Source organism: Ambystoma mexicanum, chromosome 2q (assembly GCF_040938575.1).
Source record: "Ambystoma mexicanum isolate Mex_15411 chromosome 2q, UKY_AmexF1_1, whole genome shotgun sequence".
NCBI lineage: Eukaryota > Metazoa > Chordata > Amphibia > Caudata > Ambystomatidae > Ambystoma > Ambystoma mexicanum.
Genome location: NC_090924.1, coordinates 332963782 through 332990307, shown reverse-complemented (window position 1 = coordinate 332990307; position 26526 = coordinate 332963782). Strand labels below are relative to the sequence as shown.

Here is a 26526-nt window from a genome sequence, read left to right as displayed (position 1 = left end):
TGTACGCCATGGGTAGCACCCACAGTCAGCAGGTGCCCTTGAAATCAATGTATGCCATGGGTGCGACCCACAGTCAGCAGTTGCCCTTGAAATCAATGTACGACATGGGTAGCATCCACAGTCAGCAGGTGCCCTTGATATCAATGTGCACCATGGGTGCGACCCACAGTCAGCAGGTGCCCTTGATATCAATGTACGCCATGGGTGCAACCCACAGTCAGCAGGTGCCCTTGATATCAATGTACGCCATGGGTAGCACCCACAGTCAGCAGGTGCCCTTGATATCAATGCATGCCATGGGTGTGACCCACCGTCAGCAAGTGCCCTTGCTATCAATGTACGCCATGGGTGTGACCCACAGTCAACAGCTGCCCTTGAAATCAATGTACGACATGGGTGGCACCCACGGTCAGCAGGTGCCCTTGAAATCAATGTACGCAATGGGTGAGACCCACAGTCAGCAGGTGCCCTTGATATCAATTCATGCCATGGGTGCGACCCACAGTCAGCAGGTGCCCTTGCTGTCAATGTACGACATGGGTGGCACCCACAGTCAGCAGGTGCCCTTGAAATCAATGTACGCCATGGGTAGCACCCACAGTCAGCAGGTGCCCTTGATATCAATGTACGCCATGGGTGCGACCCACAGTCAGCAGGTGCCCTTTATATCAATGTATGACATGGGTGGCACCCACCGTCAGCAGGTGCCCTTGAAATCAATGTACGCCATGGGTGTGACCCACAGTCAGCAGGTGCCCTTGATATCAATGTACGCTATGGTTGCAACCTACAGTCAGCAGGTGCCCTTGATATCAATGTACGCTATGGGTAGCACCCACAGTCAACAGGTGCCCTTGATATCAATGTACGCCATTGGTGCGAACCACAGTCAGCAGGTGCCTGTGATATCAATGTACACCATGGGTAGCACCCACAGTCAGCAGGTGCCCCTGATATCAATGTACGCCATGGTTGCGACCCACAGTCAGCAGGTGCCCTTGATATCAATGTACGCCATGAGTAGCACCCACAGTCAGCAGGTGCCCTTGAAATCAATGTACGTCATGGGTGCGACCCACAGTCAGCAGGTGCCCTTGATATCAATGTACGCCATGAGTAGCACCCACAGTCAGCAGGTGCCCTTGAAATCAATGTTCGCCATGGGTGTGACCCACAGTCAGCAGGTGCCCTTGATATCAATGTCCGCCATGGGTAGCACCCACAGTCAGCAGGTGCCCATGAAATCAAGGTACGCCATGGGTAGCACCCACAGTCAGCAGGTGCCCTTGAAATTAATGTACGCCATGGGTGCGACCCACAGTCAGCAGGTGCCCTTGAAATCAATGTTCGCCATGGGTGTGACCCACAGTCAGCAGGTGCCCTTGATATCAATGTACGCCATGGGTGTGACCCACAGTCAGCAGTTGCCCTTGATATCAATGTACGCCATGGGTAGCACCCACAGTCAGCAGGTGCCCTTGAAATCAATGTCCGCCATGGGTAGCACCCACAGTCAGCAGGTGCCCATGAAATCAAGGTACGCCATGGGTAGCACCCACAGTCAGCAGGTGCCCTTGATATCAATGCACGCCATGGGTGTGACCCACCGTCAGCAAGTGCCCTTGCTATCAATGTACACCATGGGTGTGGCCCACAGTCAGCAGGTGCCCTTGGTATCAATGTACGCCATGGGTAGCACCCACAGTCAGCAGGTGCCCTTGAAATCAATGTATGCCATGGGTGCGACCCACAGTCAGCAGGTGCCCTTGATATCAATGTACGCCATGGGTAGCACCCACAGTCAGCAGGTGCCCTTGAAATCAATGTACGCCATGGGTGCGACCCACAGTCAGCAGGTGCCCTTGAAATCAATGTACGCCATGGGTGTGACCCACAGTCACCAGGTGCCCTTGATATCAATGTACGCCATGGGTAGCACCCACAGTCAGCAGGTGCCCTTGAAATCCATGTACGCCATGGGTAGCACCCACAGTCAGCAGGTGCCCTTGATATCAATGTACGCCATGGGTGCGACCCACAGCCAGCAGGTGCCCTTGATATCAATGTACGCCATGGGTGCGACCCACAGTCAGCAGGTGCCCTTGCTATCAATGTATGCCATGGGTGCGACCCACAGTCAGCAGGTGCCCTTGAAATCAATGTACACCATGGGTAGCACCCACAGTCAGCAGGTGCCCTTGATATCAATGTGCGCCATGGGTGCGACTCACAGTCAGCAAGTGCCCTTGATATCAATGTACGCCATGGGTGCGATCCACAGTCAGCAGGTGCCCTTGATATCAATTCACGCCATGGGTAGTCTCCACAGTCAGCAGGTGCCCTTGATATCAATTTACGCCACGGGTGCAACCCACAGTTAGCAGGTGCCCTTGATATAAATGTACGCCATGGGTAGCACCCACAGTCAGCAGGTGCCCTTGATATCAATGTACGCCATGGGTGTGACCCACAGTCAGCAGGTGTCCTTGATATCAATGTACGCCATGAGTAGCACCCACAGTCAGCAGGTGCCCTTGAAATCCATGTACGCCATGGGTAGCACCCACAGTCAGCAGGTGCCCTTGAAATCAATGTACGCCATGGGTGTGACCCACAGTCAGCAGGTGTCCTTGATATCAATGTACGCCATGGATGCGACCCACAGTCAGCAGGTGCCCTTGAAATCAATGTACGCCATGGGTGCGACCCACAGTCAGCAGGTGCCCCTGATATCAATGTACACCATGGGTGCGACCCACAGTCAGCAGGTGCCCTTGATATCAATTCATGCCATGGGTGCGACCCACAGTCAGCAGGTGCCCTTGAAATCAATGTACGCCATGGGTGCGACCCACAGCCAGCAGGTGCCCTTGATATCAATTCAAGCCATGGGTGCGACCCACAGTCAGCAGGTGCCCCTGATATCAATTCACGCCATGGGTAGCATTTACGCCATGGGTAGCACCCACAGTCAGCAGGTGCCCTTGATATCAATTCACGCCATTGGTAGCATTTACGCCATGGGTAGCACCGACAGTAAGCAGGTGCCCTTGATATCAATGTACGCCATGGGTGCGACCCACAGTCAGCAGGTGCCCTTGATATCAATCTACGCCATAGGTAGCACCCACAGTCAGCAGGTGCCCTTGATATCAATGTACGCCATGGGTGCGACCCACAGTCAGCAGGTGCCCTTGAAATCAATGTTCGCCATGGGTGTGACCCACAGTCAGCAGGTGCCCTTGATATCAATGTACGCCATGGGTGTGACCCACAGTCAGCAGTTGCCCTTGATATCAATGTACGCCATGGGTAGCACCCACAGTCAGCAGGTGCCCTTGAAATCAATGTCCGCCATGGGTAGCACCCACAGTCAGCAGGTGCCCATGAAATCAAGGTACGCCATGGGTAGCACCCACAGTCAGCAGGTGCCCTTGATATCAATGCACGCCATGGGTGTGACCCACCGTCAGCAAGTGCCCTTGCTATCAATGTACACCATGGGTGTGGCCCACAGTCAGCAGGTGCCCTTGGTATCAATGTACGCCATGGGTAGCACCCACAGTCAGCAGGTGCCCTTGAAATCAATGTATGCCATGGGTGCGACCCACAGTCAGCAGGTGCCCTTGATATCAATGTACGCCATGGGTAGCACCCACAGTCAGCAGGTGCCCTTGAAATCAATGTACGCCATGGGTGCGACCCACAGTCAGCAGGTGCCCTTGAAATCAATGTACGCCATGGGTGTGACCCACAGTCACCAGGTGCCCTTGATATCAATGTACGCCATGGGTAGCACCCACAGTCAGCAGGTGCCCTTGAAATCCATGTACGCCATGGGTAGCACCCACAGTCAGCAGGTGCCCTTGATATCAATGTACGCCATGGGTGCGACCCACAGCCAGCAGGTGCCCTTGATATCAATGTACGCCATGGGTGCGACCCACAGTCAGCAGGTGCCCTTGCTATCAATGTATGCCATGGGTGCGACCCACAGTCAGCAGGTGCCCTTGAAATCAATGTACACCATGGGTAGCACCCACAGTCAGCAGGTGCCCTTGATATCAATGTGCGCCATGGGTGCGACTCACAGTCAGCAAGTGCCCTTGATATCAATGTACGCCATGGGTGCGATCCACAGTCAGCAGGTGCCCTTGATATCAATTCACGCCATGGGTAGTCTCCACAGTCAGCAGGTGCCCTTGATATCAATTTACGCCACGGGTGCAACCCACAGTTAGCAGGTGCCCTTGATATAAATGTACGCCATGGGTAGCACCCACAGTCAGCAGGTGCCCTTGATATCAATGTACGCCATGGGTGTGACCCACAGTCAGCAGGTGTCCTTGATATCAATGTACGCCATGAGTAGCACCCACAGTCAGCAGGTGCCCTTGAAATCCATGTACGCCATGGGTAGCACCCACAGTCAGCAGGTGCCCTTGAAATCAATGTACGCCATGGGTGTGACCCACAGTCAGCAGGTGTCCTTGATATCAATGTACGCCATGGATGCGACCCACAGTCAGCAGGTGCCCTTGAAATCAATGTACGCCATGGGTGCGACCCACAGTCAGCAGGTGCCCCTGATATCAATGTACACCATGGGTGCGACCCACAGTCAGCAGGTGCCCTTGATATCAATTCATGCCATGGGTGCGACCCACAGTCAGCAGGTGCCCTTGAAATCAATGTACGCCATGGGTGCGACCCACAGCCAGCAGGTGCCCTTGATATCAATTCAAGCCATGGGTGCGACCCACAGTCAGCAGGTGCCCCTGATATCAATTCACGCCATGGGTAGCATTTACGCCATGGGTAGCACCCACAGTCAGCAGGTGCCCTTGATATCAATTCACGCCATTGGTAGCATTTACGCCATGGGTAGCACCGACAGTAAGCAGGTGCCCTTGATATCAATGTACGCCATGGGTGCGACCCACAGTCAGCAGGTGCCCTTGATATCAATCTACGCCATAGGTAGCACCCACAGTCAGCAGGTGCCCTTGATATCAATGTACGCCATGGGTGCGACCCACAGTCAGCAGGTGCCCTTGATATCAATCAGGCACCTGCATGAAATGATGTGCCTTGGAGGCTGACGGCCACCTTTGCCAGGACTGAGCACTGGGACGGAGCCAAAGCAATCCTGCCCACACCAATGCCCGTCCCCAGCCATGAGACATCCAGTGCTGTACCCACACTGCAGTCACTAAATGGAGCTGCCAGTCCCTCCTTCCTTACAAGAAGCTGCTGAGCAACTCTCGTCCTTTGCATGTTCTCACACGCTCTGTTTCTCTCCATCGTTCACAGTGGTTGGTATCTCTCTCACCTGCTCATCGTCTCTCTTCTCGTTCCTAATATTCGGAGTTTCTTCCCTTAGCGTGCACTGTGCCATTTTAGTTGGTGGCTCTACTCCTTCATAACATTATCACCCATTCTATGTTGGTTGACCAACATATTGTTCAACAACCTATTCACTGTCTCCAATCCTGCGACGAGCATTGTTCTCTGGAATCCTAATGCAGTGTCTCCATTCCCAGACTCGCTACATTCCTCATGTAGTGTCTCCCTTTCTAGCCTCTCTGAAGAACTCTTGCAGTGTCTCCCTTTCTAGCCTCTCTGAAGAACTCATGCAGTGTCTTACTTTCTAGCCTCTCTGAAGAACTCGTGCAATGTCTCCCTTTCTGGAGTACACGTTTTCCACAGGCAGAGTCTGTGTCTATCCTTCCTGAATTCCTCAAGCACTGTCTCCCTTACAGACTGTCTGAAGAACTCATGCAGTGTCTTCCTTTCTAGGCTCTCTGAAGAACTCATGCAGTGTGTCCCATTCTAGCCTCTCTGAAGAACTCATGCAGTGTCTCCCTTTCTAGCCTCTCTGAAGAACTCATGCAGTGTCTCCCTTTCTAGTCTCTCTGCAGAACTCAAGCAGCGTTTCCCTTCCAGACCGTCTGAAGTCTTCATGCAGTGCCCTTTCCAGACTTCCTGCAGGCAGTCCTCAGGCAGTCTCTCTCTATCCAGACTGTCTGCAGTCCTTATGAAATGTCTCCCTTTCCGGACTTGCACCACTCCACATGTAGGTCTCCCTTTCTGGACTACGTTTTCCACAGGCAGAGTCTGTGTCTATCCTTCCTGAATTCCTCAAGCACTGTCTCCCTTACAGACTGTCTGAAGAACTCATGCAGTGTATCCCTTTCTAGCCTCTCTGAAGAACCCATGCAGTGTCTCCCTTTCTAGCCGTTCTGAAGAACTCATGCAGCGTCTCACTTTCTAGCCTCTCTGAAGAACCCATGCAGTGTCTCCCTTTCTAGCCGGTCTGAAGAACTCATGCAGTGTCTCCCTTTCTAGCCTCTCTGAAGAACTCATGCAGTGTCTCCCTTTCTAGCCTCACTGAAGAACTCATGCAGTGTATCCCTTTCTAGCCTCTCTGAAGAACTCATGCAGTGTCTCCCTTTCTAGCCGGTCTGAAGAACTCATGCAGTGTCTCCCTTTCTAGCCTCTCTGAAGAACCATGCAGGGTCTCCCTTTCTAGCCTCTCTGAAGAACTCATGCAGTGTCTCCCTTTCTAGCCTCACTGAAGAACTCATGCAGTCTCTCCCTTTTTAGCCTCTCTGAAGAACTCATGCAGTGTCTCCCTTTCTGGACTACATGTTTTCCGCAGGCAGAGTGTGTCTATCCTTCCTGAATTCCTCAAGCACTGTCTCCCTTACAGACTGTCTGAAGAACTCATGCAGTGTATCCCTTTCTAGCCTCTCTGAAGAACTCATGCAGTGTCTCCCTTTCTAGCCGGTCTGAAGAACTCATGCAGGGTCTCACTTTCTAGCCTCTCTGAAGAACTCATGCAGTGTATCCCTTTCTAGCCGGTCTGAAGAACTCATGCAGTGTCTCCCTTTCTAGCCTCTCCGAAGAACTGATGCAGTGTCTCCCTTTCTAGCCTCTCTGAAGAACTCGTGCAGGGTCTCCCTTGCTAGCCTCTCTGAAGAACTGATGCAGTGTCTCCCTTTCTAGCCTCTCTGAAGAACTCATGCAGTGTCTCCCTTTCTAGCCTCTCTGAAGAACTCATGCAGTGTCTCCCTTTCTAGCCTCTCTGAAGAACTCATGCAGTGTCTCCCTTTCTAGTCTCTCTGCAGAACTCAAGCAGCGTTTCCCTTCCAGACCGTCTGAAGTCTTCATGCAGTGCCCTTTCCAGACTTCCTGCAGGCAGTCCTCAGGCAGTCTCTCTCTATCCAGACTGTCTGCAGTCCTTATGAAATGTCTCCCTTTCCGGACTTGCACCACTCCACATGTAGGTGCTTGTTTTCCAGACTCTCTGCATTGCATATGCAGTGTCCCCCTTTTCGGACCCTCTGCATTCCTCAAGCAGAGTCCTCCTTTGCTACATTTTCCTCCAGCAGTGTCACCCTTAAAGTCTGTCTGCTGTCCTCCTGCAGGGTCTCCCTTCCCAGACTTGGTTCATTGATCATGCAGTCTCTCCCTTTTTGCAGGATGTCTGTATTCCCCGTGCTGCGTCTCCCTTTCCAGGATGTCTTAATTCCTGCTCCAGTGTCTCCAATTCCAGACTGTCTGTGGTCTTCATTCGGTGTCTCTCTTTCCAGGCTCACAAGATTGGCCATGCAGTGTCTCCCTTTGAAGGCTGTCTGAAGTCCTCATGCAGTGTCTCCCTTTCAAGGCTCGTTGCAGTCCTCGTGCAGTGTCTCCCTACCCAGACTTGGTTCATTGCTCATGTAGTGTCTCCCTTTTCAAGATGTCTACAGTTCTCGTGCAAAAGCATAGATGCTTTTCAGGATGTCTGCAGTCCTCGTGCAATGTCTCCCTTTCCAGACTGCCTGCATTCCTCGTGCAGTGTCCCCTTTTCCAGGATGTCTTAATTCCCTGTGCAGAGTCTCCTATTCTAGACTGCCGGTGGTCTTCATTCAGTGTCTCTCTTTCCAGGCTCACTACATTGTTAATGCAGTGTCTCCCTTTGCAGGCTGTCTGAAATCCTCGTGCAGTGTCTCCCTTTCAATACTCGTTGCAGTCCTCGTGCAATGTCTCCCTTTCCAGACTGCCTGCATTCCTCATGCAGTGTCTCCTTTTCCAGGATGTCTTAATTCTTTGTGCAGTGTCTCCCATTCCAGACTGCCTGCATTCCTCATGCAACGTCTCCTCTTCCAGGATTTCTTAATTTCTTGTCCGGTGTCTCCAATTGCAAACTGTCTGCATTCCTCGTGCAGTGTCTCCTTTTCCAGGATGTCTTAATTCCTTGTGCAGTGTCTCCCATTCCAGACTGTCTGCGGTCTTCGTTCAGTGTCTCCCTTTCCAGGCTCACAACAGTGCTCAAGCAGTGCCTGCCTCACAAACTGTCTGCAGTCCTCGTGGAGGGTCTCTCATTTGGCAGCAACCCTCTCTTCAGTTCAGGGCTGTAATTAGGCCTTTGCAAGGACCAGGTCTAGAGTGTAAAGTGTCTGGTGGGCTATCGGTACTAAGCAGAGTGTTCATTTATTTATTTATTGATTCAAATTTGTAGAGCGCGCAACAGCCCGAGGGCATCGTGGCGCTTGTTACAGTGCATGTCACCCCGTATCCTTGCAATCAGCTGATCAGCAAATCACAGCCCACATGTCATGTATATATTCAGAATGGAAAGTACCCAATCAGCCAGAGAGCTTGAGTACTTGCCTCATGCATAGATGCTAAATGTCTCCAGGAAGCACCATGTTATAATGAGGACAGAATGCAGAAAAGGGAAGGCGTGATTAATGATATGAACCTGTTTGATTTCGTATTTTGCACACAACCCCAGAAAGATAGATTCGCTTCCTTATGCGTGTAATTATCTCACCCGAATGCAGGTCCGGAAACCTGCAATAAGTCCTTAGAGAACCAGCGCCGATCCAGTAGACTTGTTTCCCTGTGTGCGTGCGTGTGTGCGGTTACGCAGACGAGACCGGAGAAACGGGTGCCTTTCTTTCCATGCCCACGCACGAGGAAAAGTGACTGGTCCGTTGCACCGCGGGTGCCAATGAGCTGCCAAGATGCTTCACCCAGCGGGACCCAGAGTTTACAGCATAGATACACCATGGTCGGTCCCAGTTCTTGACCCAGCCTGTTTTCATCATGACCTCTGGGGCACTTCCGGTTTTGGAGCTGCTTCCCTTGCTGTTTGGCCTAGTTGGTCTTCCTGAGACCTGCCTGGCCCTCCCACGACCTGTCTTGTTGCTTTTATAACCAGTGGAGCCAAGAGGTTGGTGACCGTTACCCATATTGTGCTTCCCCAATCACCACTAAAACATTGTGTAAGTGTTTGGCAATTAAAGGTTGTGGCTTTTTATTGCACATTATGTAATATTACACAACATAATAATAATAATAATCATAATAACCATATAATACATAATGTACACTTTTGGGCACAAGGTCCAGAGTTGTGCCCCCTGGCCCGTGCCGCCTTCTTCTTCCAACGTCGGCGTGGGCACCATTCGTTGCCCTGTACTTCTCTTCTTCTCCCTTTTTCCCCTTCTTTTTTTGGGTGGGTGGGTTTTTGGGAACAAGAAAAGCCTTCTGAGTACGGAGATTACTTGGGGTGCTCCGTACGGAGTACCAAAGGACTGTGTTTCTTGCTGCCCAGGAAGCCCCTTATATCTTAGCAGCTTTGCCCTAGGCTATGCATGTTTGTGGGGCCTTTGCCGTGCCCCCGGCCCGCTGGAGCCATCTACAGTTAGCACCTCATGGTGACCATTGTTGGTCACCTGCGACTTCCTGACTCCCTGATCTTTTGGGTGCGGCAATTGCTAATGTGCCTTGGCATCGTGATATGGCCCGCATCCTGCCTGGCCCCGTGTAGCTGGGTGAGAGGGGAGGGGGCTGGGGCTAACCCTGTGTCTGCAGCACATGTTCTGCCCCTTTCACTCCCCCTGTGTCCTCCTTGCCCGCCAGGTTACTTGTCTGTGCTCTCAAGCTGCGGTGTGCCCCCTCTGCAGCGCTGCCTAGATGTCCTGTCCATGGGCTTCCTTTACTCGCTCTAGTGACAATGATTAACAATAATCCAGTCAAACACCTCCAGAAAATGAAGATCTATTCATCAATGTCTTTCTTTGGTAATGTCAGTCACATTACTCTCTGTGATCAGGGACGGACTGGGGCATAACATTGTCTTGGGCGCTAATTAAAAAGTGGCCCACAGTTTCAAATGGCAATTCATTCTTTTTGTGACACTGTTTGGATAGTACCCAAGGGGGAGTTTTTTTTGATAGAATGTGATGCAAATTGTGCATTTTAAAGAATATGTATTCAGCAAAACTGGTCATAACTACTGGCTGCATAGGAAAGTATGTCACTAAACTGTCTCACATTGGCCAAAAAAAGGCCCACGTTGACCAAAAAAATGGGCTCACGCTAGCATTTTGCGTTTTTGGTTCGGGAATTGCCCTATAGGCCAGTCCGAGCCTGTCTGTGATCCATCCGCGCTGATATGACTGCTAACCACACCAAGCTGAAAACTGAGTTCCTGCCTTGAGATAGGGGCGCGTTTTGAGTCACTGGTGTCCCCCGGGATTTGGCCAACATCCAGGGATTGCTTCCATTAGCCATATTGGGGCAGGAGTCTCTAAGCCGCTATCAAAACGGTCTATAAATCCTGCATTGTTTTGCCCAATCAGCGCAGGCATGGTGGCAGGGGCCCCAATAAGGATCAACGGGCTACTCCTTCAAACTAAAAAAAGAAAGCGCCACTGTACCTCTATTTATTTAGCATTTGTAAGGCACTTATTCATCAAGTAAATTGTGTTTCAAAGCGTCCACGTGGGAATGAGAGGCAAACATAACAATGAAGAGAAAGAAAGAGGCGGTCCTACTAGGCCGTGTGAGCATTCAGTACATGCAAGTGCAGGTTAAAGGTCAGGCATTCTGCCCAGTAAAATGCTAAGGCAACAGACTGGCCTGCGCATGAGTACTCAGGGAGACTGGACTAGCACACCGCGGCCCAAGGTCTGTAAACATGCACTTACTGAGAACTGGCCGGATGCACTCATTGCCTTGGGCTTCAAAGCCACCGTCTTCCTCTGGCCTCGTCGAGATGAAAGTCTCTCGGGTCAAAACACTAACAATGAAGGCGGTTTATTTTCAGTTTTCGAGAGGCTGCCAGAGCTAATGAACTTCCTTTCTGTGCCACGTTCCTGCTGCTCGGCCTTCATCCGCCCTGGTCTGCAAGTGGCCGCCTGTCGCTATAACCCCCTCTGCGCAACTGGAGTGCTGGTGCGACGGACGGCGGCGGCGTGCGTCAAGATATCTCTGTTCGCATCCAGCCAGCGACATCCGGCCAGTGCTCACGCGCATTATGGCCAACATGGCTGTTAGAGAAATCAGGAGAATCCAATGCAAGAAAGGGGAGGGGTGCTTGATTCATGAAAAGAAAAACACCGAGTGTTTGCTCCACTCCAAAGAAAAATGACAAGGTTAGGTTCACTTGACAACGATACAACCATGGCAATGCAGCCGCAACACTGTCAGATGCCTATGAACAGGCAGGTTAATGCTATAGCATCCTGCTCAGCAAACCACTCCAAACGTATTAATGCAGTGAGACCGTTTATATCCCAACAAAACTGCCTCACCATCGCCAGGGTAATAATCGGATCCAGACTGGACTACTGTAATGCCCTTCTTGTAGGAACTTCAGGTAAAAACCTCGCCAAACTTCAACTAGTTCAAAACAACGCTCTTAGAGCCGCCACAGGCCTATCACGTAGGGATCATATCTCAGGGCTCAGGAGGCAGGTCCAATGGTTACCAGTCAAGGAAAGGATCATTTTCAAAATCCTTGCTTTGACGGACAAGTGTCTCCACGATCACCCCCCCCCTTGTCCAAAGGATTTCCAAACCCCTTGCTTCCAGGCCAGCCAGAATGCCATATTCTAATATGATAACTTTTCCCAAAATACGCAAAGCTCGTGCTGGCGGCACCAGCTTCCCAACTATGGTGGCCACCTACGGCGGCCACCTACTAGAATGCCCTCCCTCCTCAAATCAGGGTAATTGACTCTCATGCGGCCTTTCGCAAGGCCATCAAAACCAGGCTCTTTGTATGACACAGCATGTATTTATCATGTATCTAACTGTATTTGTAACTAAGTAACCTGGTATGTATCTATATATAACCATGTACCTTGCACTAAGACTACTTCTTATGGGCGGCATTCATGTAACCCTGAATCAAGCCTTCTTATGTTCCTCTTATAGCGCCTCGATGCCTGTGGGCTCTAGAATTCTAAATAAATAATTTAAAAGATGTGCTATGCCAGAGGCGTTGCTAGGTGGGGGCTGAGGTGGCTATAGCCCCGGGTCTTTTGGTTGTAGCCCCAGATAGAAGCTCAGGGGTTACAACCAAAAATGATAGCTAGCCCTCAGTCCTGACAGTCCCAAAATTAGCATAGCCCCAGATCTTTTCCAGACCTAGCAACACCCCTGCGCTATCCTACGTGCGGATTGCAGACTGTGAACCACTCATGGTCTGAAAATGTTGAAATAATTAATATGATTTGCAAGACTGATCTGACCCTTCAAGTGATCGCATCCATTTGACTCAGGACCCAGGATCCAGGACACGCGGATCTCATCTAAGTGAGGGGGTATGTAAGACTGATATGATCCTTCAAGTTAACGCATCCATGTGACTCTCAACCCAGGATCCAGGACACACCGATCTTATCTAAGGGAGGGAGTATGTAAAACTGATCTCAACCATCAAGTGAACGCATCCGTTTGTCCCTCTACCCAGGATCCAGGACACGCCAATCTCATCTAAGGGAGGGAGTATGTAAGACTGATCACAACCATCAAGTGAACGCATCCGTGTGACTCTCTACCCAGGATCTCGGATACTCCGTTCTCATCTAAGGGATGGAGTATGCAAGACTGATCTCAACCTTCAAGTGAATGCATCCGTTTTCGGTCGACCCAGGATACGCCGATCTCATCTAAGGGAGGGAGTATGTAAGACTGATCTCAACCTTCAAGTGAACGCAACCGTTTGACTGTCTACCCAGGATACGCCGATCTCATCTAAGTGCGGGATTACAAGACTTCTCTGCATAGTATCGAAACTCCTTCGGAGACCATGGAAGGCAAAATACAGGACTACAGATGAAATCCTCACAGCTAATGAAACATTGATCAAGTGAGAAGTTCTGGGGGCAAAGCTCAAGAAGCATTGATTAAATAACGTTCACTCTGGGATCTACCTTCTCTTCTGTGGTGAAGAAAGCAATCCATCAACTTCAAGAACTACAAAATGATTATTCATTCATTCGTTCAAATAAACCCCCACCACTCAACCACAAGCAACCTTGGCCAGGACTCGTTTCTCCGCAGCTGTAGACATTGCACAGATTCAGAGGAAGTATTTGGCAGGTGCAGACAAGGTGAAGAAAAAACGAATCGAGAGAGATCTTCCACAGTCTCCTCAAAAGACGTTGGCATCTAATGAATGATAAAGAGCTGACATGTAGCCTCTCTGTGTTCGCATGTAAGAGGGATCAGAACGTGGAACAACGTTGGTTCACACATGCGGAGAACCAGAAGCAGTGACACTCACAAAACAGTGGGGCCTTTTTTTTGGCCATTGTCCTTCAGGCCAGTTGACAAGAGAAACAAAGTAATTCATATTCTGTGGATTAAGCCAAAAACGTTGTTTCCATTTATATTGTTACAGCTGCAACGTCCTTAATGTCTTTGCAGACTTATCTTTGTAGGCCACATCTGAAGGTAAATAAATATCAGTGTTGGAGAAAACAGCCCTAGAATATGCGCAGGTGCACCAAGAATCACTCTGACAAAGCATTCCAATTCAACGGGCACAATACTGGGTTCATAGAAATGAAAGGTCCTGATGAAGACGTGGAGCGGCACAGACGCCATCTTCTTAGATGGTCATCGTTTCAAACCCAGTGTTAATCAGAGCAACTAGCGCCATACTCCAAGGCGGATCGTTTTAAATGGTTACGTTGCTCCTGCTTAGATTCTGATACTGGCACACATTTTTTGATTCCTTAAAAACATTTCTGGGAGGACAAAACCTTTCATCAATATGGCTCTTGCATTCTTGTTTGTTGGATAATTTCTGTGCGATAATATGCTGCACAGATGCACTCACTAATGTACAATATTCACTACATAATCAGTCTCCTGCACTCGCATACTCTCCCGACAACGTCACAGCACCCAGCCACAAGCCAGCTAGCTATGGGTCGCAAGCAGGGACTTGGCCACCGCTACCTACCTTCGTATTGGCTAAAATGCACACACGCATTCTAAACTCCTCTGACGAATCTCCCATAGCTTGGCCTTTGGTCCGCAGAGGGCGCTTGCCTACAGCGCTTTGAGGCCATACCAGTGGGAAAAGGTGTTATACAAATAACAAATTACATTACATTACAAAATATAAGAACAATAAAGAAAACATAGCAAAATGGCGCATACCAAGTGAGGATGTTATACCTCCCTGAGAGTGTCCAAATCACCCCCTGGGGTCCCCGATCGATGGAATAAACCTCTCAGAGGCGGACACTGTTCTGCAGGCAGGACTGGCCGTGATCGCCAATTTCTGCTCTGGCAAAGAGGCTCCGGTTTGCATGTGTAATGCACTCTAACATAAACCATCAACAATGTCAGCGGAAGGGTCACACTCTCTTCCCCAGCGAAGGCACTGGAACCTGGCACAGTGAAAAAACAGGGTCACACATAGGGGTAAACATTGCTATGGTGGTAAAATGCAGACATGCCTCTCAAGGCTGGCCTGTCTCTTTTCAAACAAGCTGAGAACACACACACACACACACCTCTGCAAAAACCATAACAGTTCCCTGCTTCTCTTCAAAATATGTAATGTACTGTAGCCATGAATGAAGTACTCCAGCAAGGTCGCTAGCTATAGCTGGGTCTGTGGCTCAATGGACTAATGCATCCACTACAGGGTCCTGTGTTTGATCTCATGGTCACAAGTTCGAATCCTGGCAGGTATATTCAGCCTTTCCTCCTTATGAGATAGATAAAATGAGTGCCATTAAATTGGGTAACAATGAACACCTGTTATCTGTCAATAACGCCAAGAAACTCCTCTGGCGATCTATGAACGTGTGCTCTACAAATACACTTGTTAAGTCACAAGCACACAGGCTTTCAAAGTTGGTTAACCCCCCAAAGTACCACAATGTGTGTTCCACAGATTGTGGACTGATTACTCAATGAGATATCCAAGAAAATTGATGTTTCATTTATCAACAGAAATTGTAAACTTCTTTTAATTCAACACATTTTCGTCAAGATGTAAATAATACGTCTTTATTCTAATGTGGTATCATTATAACCAGTGATTGGGTTCTTAGGTAAGGTACGTTTAACCACCAGTTTAACTCATAATTACAAAGATCTTTTTTCTTGGATCCTAAAATTGTGCTTGGCAGCATTGCCACAGAATCACACTACATATTGACCATTAGCTTAGCAAATGAGGCACAGCTACGGGTGACTTCCAATAGCCATCCTTCGTGAGCGGGCATTCAAGGTCCTCTCCATGGCCAACAATGCAGCCGCCCTTTGGACGTCATTCCCAGGGAGCGCAATCAAGGCGCCAGGGCCAGTCGGGATACGCGTCATTCAGGATGCATCGCTGCACTGGCTGTGCTTGTTATCCACCGTCATATCCTCGCTACCAGCTTTGATGAGCGACTACACGGGAGTTTACACTAGTTGTGCTTGCGTGCTAAAAACGGTGGTGCATAGTCTCCAAACAGGAAATTCAGCATATTACGTCTAATGCAGACAGTTGGTATTATACAGAGGAAAGGTCATTGTCTCGGGAGGATAGCTCAGGGGCAACAGGCTCGTCTTGGAAGCAAGAGGATGCGAAGCAACACAGGTTCGATTCCCAGGTCCGTGCTGAGAAACCTCTAGGTATTGAGCGCGTTATGAGCAACCCATTACATTACATACAAAATGATCATGTCTGTCCATGGATAAACCATCTAAAATCGAAGGTTTATCCAGGATCCTACAAGCCGGGGGCACATCCTCTTTTTTTAATAATAAGTTTGCAGATTACTAGAGAGGCTTTCTGCAGGGGTGGGGTCACAGGTCAACAACTGACTAGAGTTTTGTGTAACAACCCTTAATATCGGCAAAACATAACATCTGAAAATATCCTCTTCTCTATGTTGGAAAGTATTGATAATATTGTGTACCTTTAACAGCTGTGCAAATCCTTGCCATCAGCGTGTCCCAAATAATGTCCGACAAAATAGCTCTTGGAAGGTGGCAACTGCATTGGTTGCCCTGGGTTTAGATAGGCCTTGGCTCGGGCAATAACTCCCCGAACCTCGAGCAAAGCACTGTCTCCCGAGCTGGATTCTGATCACCCTCAACATCCACTGCCATCCCCCGGGTATTTGCACATCAAAATATTGGGCTCCCAGAAAGCATCCACAAAAGAAAAGAAAATAATTCTAAATTTGTAATATTATCATTAGTGATTCCGCTCATTAGTCTGGCGGGAGGGGGGGGCACGATGTTCAGCTGCCATCATTGGGGAAAACATCCCATGGGATCAAGCAGAACCCCCAAGAAGGACTCCAGTTTGGCTCATACTTCCACAAGTACTAAGTCCCCAGTAAACACTTAATAAGCGTTGCGTCACGGAGGCACCGGCAGCAGCAGATTGGGCTGATGAGTTGCCTGGGGAAGATGGCACGCCAACATGATGTACAAGAATTGGTCGTGGTCTGACGTGGAGCTAGGGGTTATGACACAGGTGACTAAACTGGCCTGTTCTATACTATCTGAAGGTTAACAGGGCGCTTAGGCAGCAGGCAAAAATGCTGAAGGAACAGGGGGCCCCCTGCCCAATGTGGACCCATGTGCACACAGTTTTCTGCTTTACTTCACAGTAAGATAGCTGAGTGAGTTCAGCGCTCACCTCCGACATCTGAGTTGAACCTGCAGTCATAGGTCTGACCGCGCCAAGACTGGCTAAGCCTTTCTTTTTTTCGAAGTGGATACACTGAGATGATGAAACTTGCAAATAAGAAGACCAATTATTATAGGGTGGGGGATCTGGCAGGAATCTAATGAAGGGTCCTGCTTGCCTCATTGCTTTGCTGCCTATCCAACAGCTGCCATTCACCTTGACTTTCTCTCTGCGGATTTTGCAGCTGCTCTCTTGGTTTCCCCTCCTCCCTCATTGGCCAGGGAAATGTGTTTTGTGGATTCGTCTTTTGGGCGGATACTCAGGAATATGTACCCTGCAGTGGAGTAACTTTGCTGAAAATGTTGGGGGGACATGACATCTGAAGAAAAGGTGCCCCAGCCAAATGAATGGGGACAAAATGGTGTCCCATGAAAGTTGGGGGGACAAACACCCCTGTGCCCCCCTAAAATTACGCCCATGGTACCCTGATATCTTCATACTCTTCCCCTCCGCGTATCACCCAATCCCACTAGATTGGACTTGAGGAAGTGCTAGCTCCCCTGACACAGAAAAACGCTTTGTTCTCTGATTGGCAGCCAGTCGTTGCTGGGGATTCCCTTCCTGCCTGGAGTTTAACTTCCTGTCTGGAGTTTCACTTCCTACTTTTAGATCAGATAAGTGCTTCTTCCATTGCAGTACGTTAGCGGTTACCGACTAGCCTTCCGCGGTTTGCGGATCTGACACAAGGGCTAACATCACGTGTTTGGGCCATTGATTGCATCCTTCACGTAAAAAAAAAAGTTGTTTTTTTTACTCCTAGATTCAAAACTAAGCACTCTATGCTAATGGGGTGGTTCTAAATGCACACTCAGTACAAATAAGCAATTATTCAATATATCCCAACCTGGATCCTGAATGCTTTCAAGACCTAGGTGCAATAAATGCGACGTGGTCTGCGCTTCTTTTCTAGAATCTCTCTTTATCATTCTTGAATGGGAATATGCATTATTATTTCAAAGACTTTATGTAGGGCCAACTAAACCAAAAATGTACCTTTAATATTTTGCAATTTAACAACAGAAACATGAAATACAAATGTCTGTAGAGGGCAGAGAAGTCCGGCATAATATGCCATTTTGCCATCAATTCCCCAAACACGATCGATTATTGCCGATCAGATATAGGCACCCCTACAGGGAGGGATTGCCCGGAGCCTGACGGGCCCAGGCCGGAAGGCCAGAAAGTGCAGCGTGACTGAGGTCCAAGAGAGATTTTATATAAGAGCCTGAATTATTTGTGTTTAGTCTGCAGCTGGGATTAGATGACACATTTTCTGCAGCATCAATAGTTGACAATTGGCAGAAGGAGTAATGTTCTCTGACTGTGAAGCCAGTGCTCACAGCCAAGTCCGAGATCCTGCCTGCCTGCCTGCCTGCGCCAGCTTTGCCAGCCAAGTGTGTATTGGCGGCTGCTAAGATTGGAGCCAGATCAGCAGGAAGTCGGTTGTGGTGAAGTCTAGTTGTTGGTGGCAGAATTGGGTCCACCACACCGAAATGGTTTGTAGCCATTGCCACCGGTGCTGGCTACCCCAGCGAGAGAGACGAGCCGGCCCAGCGTGACAGCAGCAGAATAACATTCATGATTGAATGGAGAAATCCCACCCCCACCTTAACTATTACCCTTCCCCCACCCCACACCTATATTTTAGTAAAATGTCTTACATTTCGAAAAAAAAATCAGTAAAACAAAAATCGGTAATTTCTCCATTCGTTTTTTTAAATTCGATCATTTCTACAGGTACCTTCAGGGAGATGCTGCGTTGCTTGACAAGGTCACTCAGCTGGTGACCTCATTAGGCAGAAAAAACATGGGGTCCATGATAGATTTGTGGGGCACCTGAAAGGGAGTGCAATCGCCTTTCCATAAATTGATTGACTACACAGGAGGCAAATTAGTCCAAAAACATACCTCCAAAATCTCCACACCCCATAGTTCTCAGAGACCAGTGGTCCATTGCATCAAAGGCTGTCCAGCAGTACAGGGAAACTCGCAGACTGCCCCCATCAGGTGGTCGCAGGAAACCATCTAGCATCCGGGGCATGCCGGTTTCAGTGCTGCAGCCGCCTCGAGCCCGGCAGTGGTATCACTGCAATCTATGACCTTCGGTGACCATTGGTGACAGCTGGAAAACCAGTGCTGCCAGAACACAGCAGGGCCAGAGTGATTTCCTGGGAAAATTAAGCATGCGTTAAACAGTCAGTGACAATCCCTTGAGCTCTAACGGCACTTACCACCTGACCCCGCGTTGTGGATACAACTAGAAGCATAGATTTAACCCCTGGCTCTGGAAGACCAACCCTTGCATTGAGTTGAGGTCTAGGCCAGCACGCTGTTAACTCACGACTGGAGCATCTAAAGCAGGATGGTCCAAAACCATGACTTGACTGGCCAACGATACAACGACAACACTTGTATATCAGTAGATAAACTAATGATAAATAATAATCAATTACAAAAAGGTGACAACAAGAGAAAGATACATTCAACGAACCTTCTAATAGACTAAGACTCTCGAATATAGAGGACATTACTCAGGTCTCGGGAGGATAGCTCAGGGGCTACGTGCTCGCCTTGGAAGAAAGACGTTGCGGAGCAACACAGGTTCGATCCCCGATCCACGCTTAAAAACCTCTGGGTATTAAATGCGCTATAAATAACCTATCATATCATATCATACTCTAGAGTTATTTACGTGACGAGGTCCACATACTCTCTAGAGAATGTCCACTGTGACACCACCTCAAAGCTTAACCCTTATCCCTGAAGCACGCTTCCTTAAATCAATAATCCATTCTTCATCTTGATGTCTCCGAGTGTCCTTGCTCTTTCTCAGACTAATGGTCTTACCGCCTGAAAACATGTTTCGCTACCCGAATCATTCCTCCTCTGTGACGTTTCCAGGGCTAAATCTTCAAGCAAAGACGAGTAGAAAACCTCGTTCCGTGGTAGCAACGCAAAATCATGTTCTTGTCAGCAGAGAGCATGATTAGAGAAGAACCTTTGAGAGATGGGCCGTGAAGGGGCTGCGTCTGCGCAGCCTACGCCCCAGTGATACTTCCGAATCATGGGGCAGATCGCCGCTCATAGTGTTTGCGCGCATGCATTTCTGCGCGTTACTGTTATTAAGGTGCAATCCTTTAGCAGTCTGGATCCTGTGGCACTCCAGAGGACAACGCCTCCCATGCTCCCTCTCCATTGACTCAGCTGGCGAGGGCGGATGGGAGTTGTCCAAAACAACTGGCAAGCCAAAGGTTGCAGACCCTTAGGGTGGTGGAAAAAGCATTGCAGTGGGATATGATAGGTTATTTATAACGCACTTAATACCCAGAGGTTTCTAAGCGCGGACCCGGGGAGCGAACCTGTGTTGCTCCGTGTCGTCTTGCTTTCAACAATGCCCTGCGTGCATCATAGTTAGATGGAGATACTCTACGAACCAAAGTGATGGTCTACAATAATTACATGGTATTCCAGGCCTTAATTAGCCAGTAAATCAGGCCATTGACAGGTGGCAGCAAATGAGATTCAGGGGCTATATCAGGACCCCCATTCCGGGAAGGTCACACATTCCCTCCCTCGCTGCCCTTAAGATGTAACATATGTTTGCATCCTACACTCTGGCGAAACTTTGAACTAGAAACTCTCCTTCTATATATGAAAGTTCCAAAGTCGCCATGTTGTGCTCGATGCACATAAAACAATACCACATTTCAAGATAAGCGCACAGCACCTCTTGCCACCACCCTGGGGTCGTTTTAGCCACATCTCTAAACGTCTTAAGCATAAGAAAGGATGCTCCTTGCCAGAATGAGCCAATAGTCGCCTGCTCTGCCAGAACCACACAATCACTGGGCAGACGCAGAGGTACATGTCAACGAGTGTTCATGGCGTGTCCCTGCGCGACATTCCATGGCCGGTCTTGTGGAGTAACGTCACCAATGTTCAGAGTTCTGTAGGCAAGTGTCGCTGCACAGCATAGGCAAAATCTGACAAAGGATGCCCTATGGTGCACACCTGTGCAAGACCGGGAAGGAGAATTTGGCCAGGCACAACCCTACACACTGAGAGGGGAGGCATTGTTTGTTTGTTTCTTTCTTTCTTTATTTATAGTGCGCACCAGACCCGGAGGTATCAGGGCGCAGAGACACAGATATTTTAAGCTTACAAAGTTGCATAAGTTACATAAGGTTTGCAAGCCTGAATTAAATTCATACAGAAAACTCTGACTAGTAATTCATGCTGCCCTTAAGGAAAATGCATACAGACAGCCTTATAATCAACGGCAGGTCACACAAAACAACGCGCTACGAGCCGCCTTAAATATTCCCAAGAGAGAGTGCATATCCGAAGCAAGACGCAAAGCACGCTGGCTACCCGCTCAGGACAGAATTAGATATAAAACAATGGCAATGACCCACAAAGGCCTGGCCAATATTGCATCAGAATACCTTTCCAACATACTCACATCCTCCCAAAGGACCAAACCCACACGAGCCTCTGCGGCCCACCTCCTCACAGTGCCTAAATTCCACAGAGCCACAGCCGAGGGCTGCAGTTTCCCAGTAGTAGCAGCAAAAGAATGGAACACCCTCCCGCTAGCCATCAGAGCGGACCTCTCCCATCTATCCTGCCGCAGAAAGCTCAAATCCTGGCTGCTTTCCCTCAGTCGCTATCAAGGCTTCTCTCCGTAGCACGCGGCCTCTCTAGGCCGCCTTGACACTCCACAGACATTGTAAATCGTGTACATTATTTTTAACCCTGCATAACTGTATCTCTTTGCCACTATTGTATTTGTACATACTGTAACTTATAGAAACCATGTACAATTGTATTTCCATGCCACCTTTTGTACCTGTATTACACGCCTGTCGAGCGCCCAGATACCCACGGGTTCGGCGCGCTCTACAAATGCCAAATAAAATAAATAAATGGACATTTAATTACAGAATGCCTCCTAAAGTTGGGAAAGATGAAGGCAGCAGAAGTGGAGTAGAGTAGGGGTAGCCATCTGTATCCCCTCACTCCATTCATCCCATGGAGAAAGGATAGGCAACCTGTGGCTCTCCAGATGTTTGGCCTACAACTCCCATCAATCATAGCCAATATGGCCAGTGGTGAGAGATCATGGGAGCTGCGGGCCAAAGCATCGGGAGAGTTGCAGATTGCCTACCCCTGACACAGATCAAGGGAAGACCCATTCACACATAAACACCTGTCTCTTTGTGAGATGTGAACCTTCCAGGCCCCCAACAGAGCCGCAAGTCTTAACGCCCAACCTTTCACCCTCTTCTCCATCTTCTGCTTCTCCTCGCTGCCATCTACCCCATATCGGCCTCTCAGAAGAAGGCATCCAGCCCAGGAAGGCGACGCTGAGAAACATTCCAAGGGCTTTGCCATTTGTTCCAGGGTGGAAGGACACTAAGAATCCAACAGTTCAAACCCCCACCCAATGACTCCCACATCCCCAATAAGTACTTTATTCAGATTCTTCCCAAAGGGTGCACAATCAGCTCAATGGGTAAGAGTTCCAATGACCTTAATGGACCCATTCCCAAGCCTCACTGTAAGCGCAGACCATGTACTGGGCTCCACCTGCCGGAGACCTAAAAGCAAGGGGGAATGCCCCTGGCATGTGTGCAACTTATGAATTAGGAGTGGATGGATGCACGCAGGGAATTTGGATTTCTAACGAGTCCGCGTGTGCAGACTCGCGCTTGTCATTCTCATCTCGACCACATATCCCACGTTCCTCCCCCCACCTGCATCATAGAAAGGGGGGCCTGCCTCCCTTCAGTCCTGCCACTACACTCCCAAATCCCCACTTGCCATGTTGGTTTCCGCGGCCGCGCCCACGTGAATTATGCATGATCCTGGGCCATGCTTGCCAGTGCAGTGAGCGGACATGCTGCGACCCAGGAGGAGTATTAGCATCGCAGGGGTGTGGCTGATTTTGAATTCTGCCTCCCATGCCCAAATCAATCATGTGTTCAATACTATTGCATCCAATCACTGTAATCGCCCGCCTCTCCATCCAACCAAGCAGCACCAAGTCAGTAGTGCAGTCCCTCAGCCGCCTGAAGCCTCCCTCAAATACCCAGAGTTTCACACTCTGGATCAGGGCCTTGCTTAAACCCAATGACCATCCTGGACATTGATAGAATCTTTCACCAGAGGTTTCAGCTGAAGGGTTTACCCGTGACACAGATTGCAAGTAGAATTAACCATCAACCAGTGGCCCTCGTCACACCAATTGGGGAGAGTGCTAAGAGCCAGGACAGCAGTTCCGTGACAGGACATTTCTAAAGAGCAGCGAGGACGGCTCCATTCTGATCATACTGTAGAAGGCCCGCCTCTTACCCGGAAGTCAATGCCGACGGTCGAGATGAAGCTGCCAGCCAGGAATGCGCCGTCCTTAAACCGCACCAGCAGGCAGGTCTTCCCCACACCAGAGTCTCCGACCAGCATCACCTGAAACGGAAGCGGAAGGTGTGAGTGTGCTACAGCGGCCGCAGCAACAGGGGACTAATGGCCACCAGCAGGCGGAGCAGTGGTTACCCAGCAAGCAAAAGAGGACAAAAACGTCTCAACACATTTTACATCTTTCACAAATACAAAAACAGGGTGTCTTTGTTAACATCCCTACACATTTCACATGGCAGCGAGTCCAGTCCGCTTCATGCATCTTGCCGCAGACATCATTAGAGCGACGTTTTCCTTGAAAGTAACACTTCTCCAAGGAAAGATGTGGCACCATAATTAACCTCAAGATAGCTTTCATCAAACAGCCCGACTAGCTCAAGTGCTAATTGTCTCATCTCGCAGTCATTTGACATTGGTCGCAACCATTTCCTCCAGGTTTCAAGATACATACACAAATGTGACGTGTCGCGCGACTGCCAATCCTGCAGACTTACAGGGACAGAGTAATTCACCCAGGATAGCATGAACACCACAAAGCCACCAGCTGATGCGCTTATAGAGGGGTATCAGAAGAAACGAGGTACACACAACAGCAATCTGCATGCACCCCTGCACCACAGACACAAGAGGCTCCCATAGGGTGACCAGACGTCCCGGTTTTCATGGGACAGTCAGGGGAAATCACCCTCCGCCCAGGGGTGCTAGGAGTTTTTTGATTTTATAAACCCCGTCCCGGGTTTCCAAATGTGGGTGGCTACAGTCCTGGTTTTTGCTGGGACCCGATTTAAAAATCCCGAAATTGGGTCCAGCCGCAACTCTTCCTGCGCTAATGGGGCATGAATGCTTTTCACGCCTCATTTCCTCCCCTTTCCTCTCCCGGTGTTCTCCTCCAATGAGAGGAGTGTGCCTGTGAGCACACCTCCACCCTGGCCGCCGCAACAGACCAGCAACATAGAAGTAGGACTAAATTTGTATTTGTATTTACTCTACCTACTTCTATGTCTATGGCCTGTCCCGATTTTTAAACATTTTTTTTAAAATCTGGTTACCCTATCCCATCTGGACACAAATGTCACTATGCCAGTGGTGGGCTACTTCGACCCTCCGGAGGTTTTTGCCTTTGGGCAACATAGTCAATAGGGCGGTATCCTGAGAGTTGTGGGCCGGAGTGTCTGGTGATCTGTGGTTTGCCCTCCACTGCTCCAGCCTTTGACAAGGAGCGCCTAGAAACAGACCCCCACACACAGTACCTCGGTACTTCCGGTCCTCACATATCAACACAATAGCAAAGCTAGCTTGTATTTTCCCTCTGTTCCCACTAACCCAACGTACCGCCACCCGCTCAGACCAGGTGAGTTACCATGCAAATGGCAGCGGTGTGCTGTATAAATCACAGTAACGAACTTAATTTACCAATTTTTCAAGGGGAACACCCACTTTTAAGCTTCACTTACATAATGTTTTCCCCTCTACTTCAAATACAAATGAGCAAATAATTAGCAAACACCCACAAATATTTCTTACATTTTTACTTCCAGATAGTTGAAAATTGCATACTGTTTGTGTTCAATTCTAACTTAACACAGAAAAATGTCTTGTTTTATCTCAACTGTAAGTACATATTGTTTATATAATAACATTACAATGGAAGCCGTATTACTCTCGGGTCCACTTGCTTATTAAAATGGATTTCCAAAGCATAAAGTTGAAAACATCTTTCCTCAGCTACGTCTCATTACAGACCAAGCCTCGGAGCACTTTCGGAGTCATTTTTATCAGTGTTGTCCTGAAGAAGGCTGCTGATACCTCAACTTTCTACTGAAACATGTTGGCAATCTTTGGCCCACCTGGGTAGGATGCAGAAGTTAGCTGGCATGCAGTTGGAAATGGCCCCTGTTTTGGAAAAATATGCTCTTCTGTATGCTTGCAACTCAGTTGTTTACATCCTTAGATGGACAGCAACTAGGCTACACACCTTTAAGAACGGTGGCTGTGCTTCTTTTTACACATGTGTAGGTGACTGTGAAATGAATGATGGCGTATGTTGTACTTGTCTTTTGTATCCTTGCTGCTGGGTTGTTTTGTGTTGAAGTGCCCGATTTGGATTCAAAACTGCATTAGTCACTGCACGCACAGCCTTTAGGCTAGAAGATCGTGCATTTCAAGAGAAAGAAAAAAAATGCATTTGGGACAGATGGTTGCTTAAGGTATTCAGTCAAATTTAGAAAATGTATTTTGTTTAATCGGATCATATAGGACGACTCGGTAAGTATGAATAGCTGATTCGTTTAAGATACCACATGGCTGAAGTCTCTCTATATGTTGTGCTCCACGTGTGTTGCAGGTGTAACATCACTTTCAAGGCAGGATGCCAAACTTACCTGTTTTAAATATATGTGATGCCTGAACTTGCAGTGCTAAAAGGAGCAAGGAAATGCAGAACAAGCAAAACATGTATTTCTAAACACTGCACACAATTCTAAATCCAAAAGGGAGGACTTATCATTTCTGTAAACATGTGTTCGCCCACAACTCTCCTTAAATCTGAATATTTAAACCTGCCTGGAAGATATAGGGTTAGATGTTCGTGCCCATGGTGCGTCCTGTCACTCTGTGGCTACGACTTTACGGTCCCTCTTAATAGAGCCATTATTTATGTTTTCCCGGAGACAGTCCAATTGTTTGTCCAAGTATGATCATCTTACAGGGGTCTGCATCCTGTGGATCGACAGATGTTTTGGACTACGACTCCCGCGATACCTTATCATCGACTTTGACGACTGGGGCTGATGGGAGTTGTAGTCTACAACATCCGGAGAGCCAAAGATGTCAGACCGCTGATTGATGCTATGCATTTTTTAATTGTTAAATATGGCTATGCTGGTGAGTTTAGGAGTGGGTCCTTTGCGTATTGCCCAGAAATAAGGCCACGCTCATAAACATGTTGGTCCGCATTAGGACTGTGTAGTCCATATAGAGAGTCCACAACATTGCATATTACCACATGCTTCCTAGCAGGGGCGTTGCTAGGGGGGGGATAAGGGGGCTATAGCCCCTGATCTTTTGGTTGTAGCCCCAGATAGAATCTCAGGAGCTACAGCCAAAAGACTAGC

General features: G+C 48.8%; 1 protein-coding gene across 1 annotated transcript in view; it reads right to left on the bottom strand.

The window, feature by feature from the left end:
* RAB26 (RAB26, member RAS oncogene family) overlaps positions 1–26526 on the bottom strand; it is a 1605669-nt gene that overhangs the window by 1548405 nt on the left and 30738 nt on the right. Inside the window, exon 2 of the mRNA XM_069647333.1 lies at positions 23351–23461. Coding sequence (XP_069503434.1) covers positions 23351–23461 — 111 coding nt within the window. The remainder of the gene's footprint in view (positions 1–23350; positions 23462–26526) is intronic.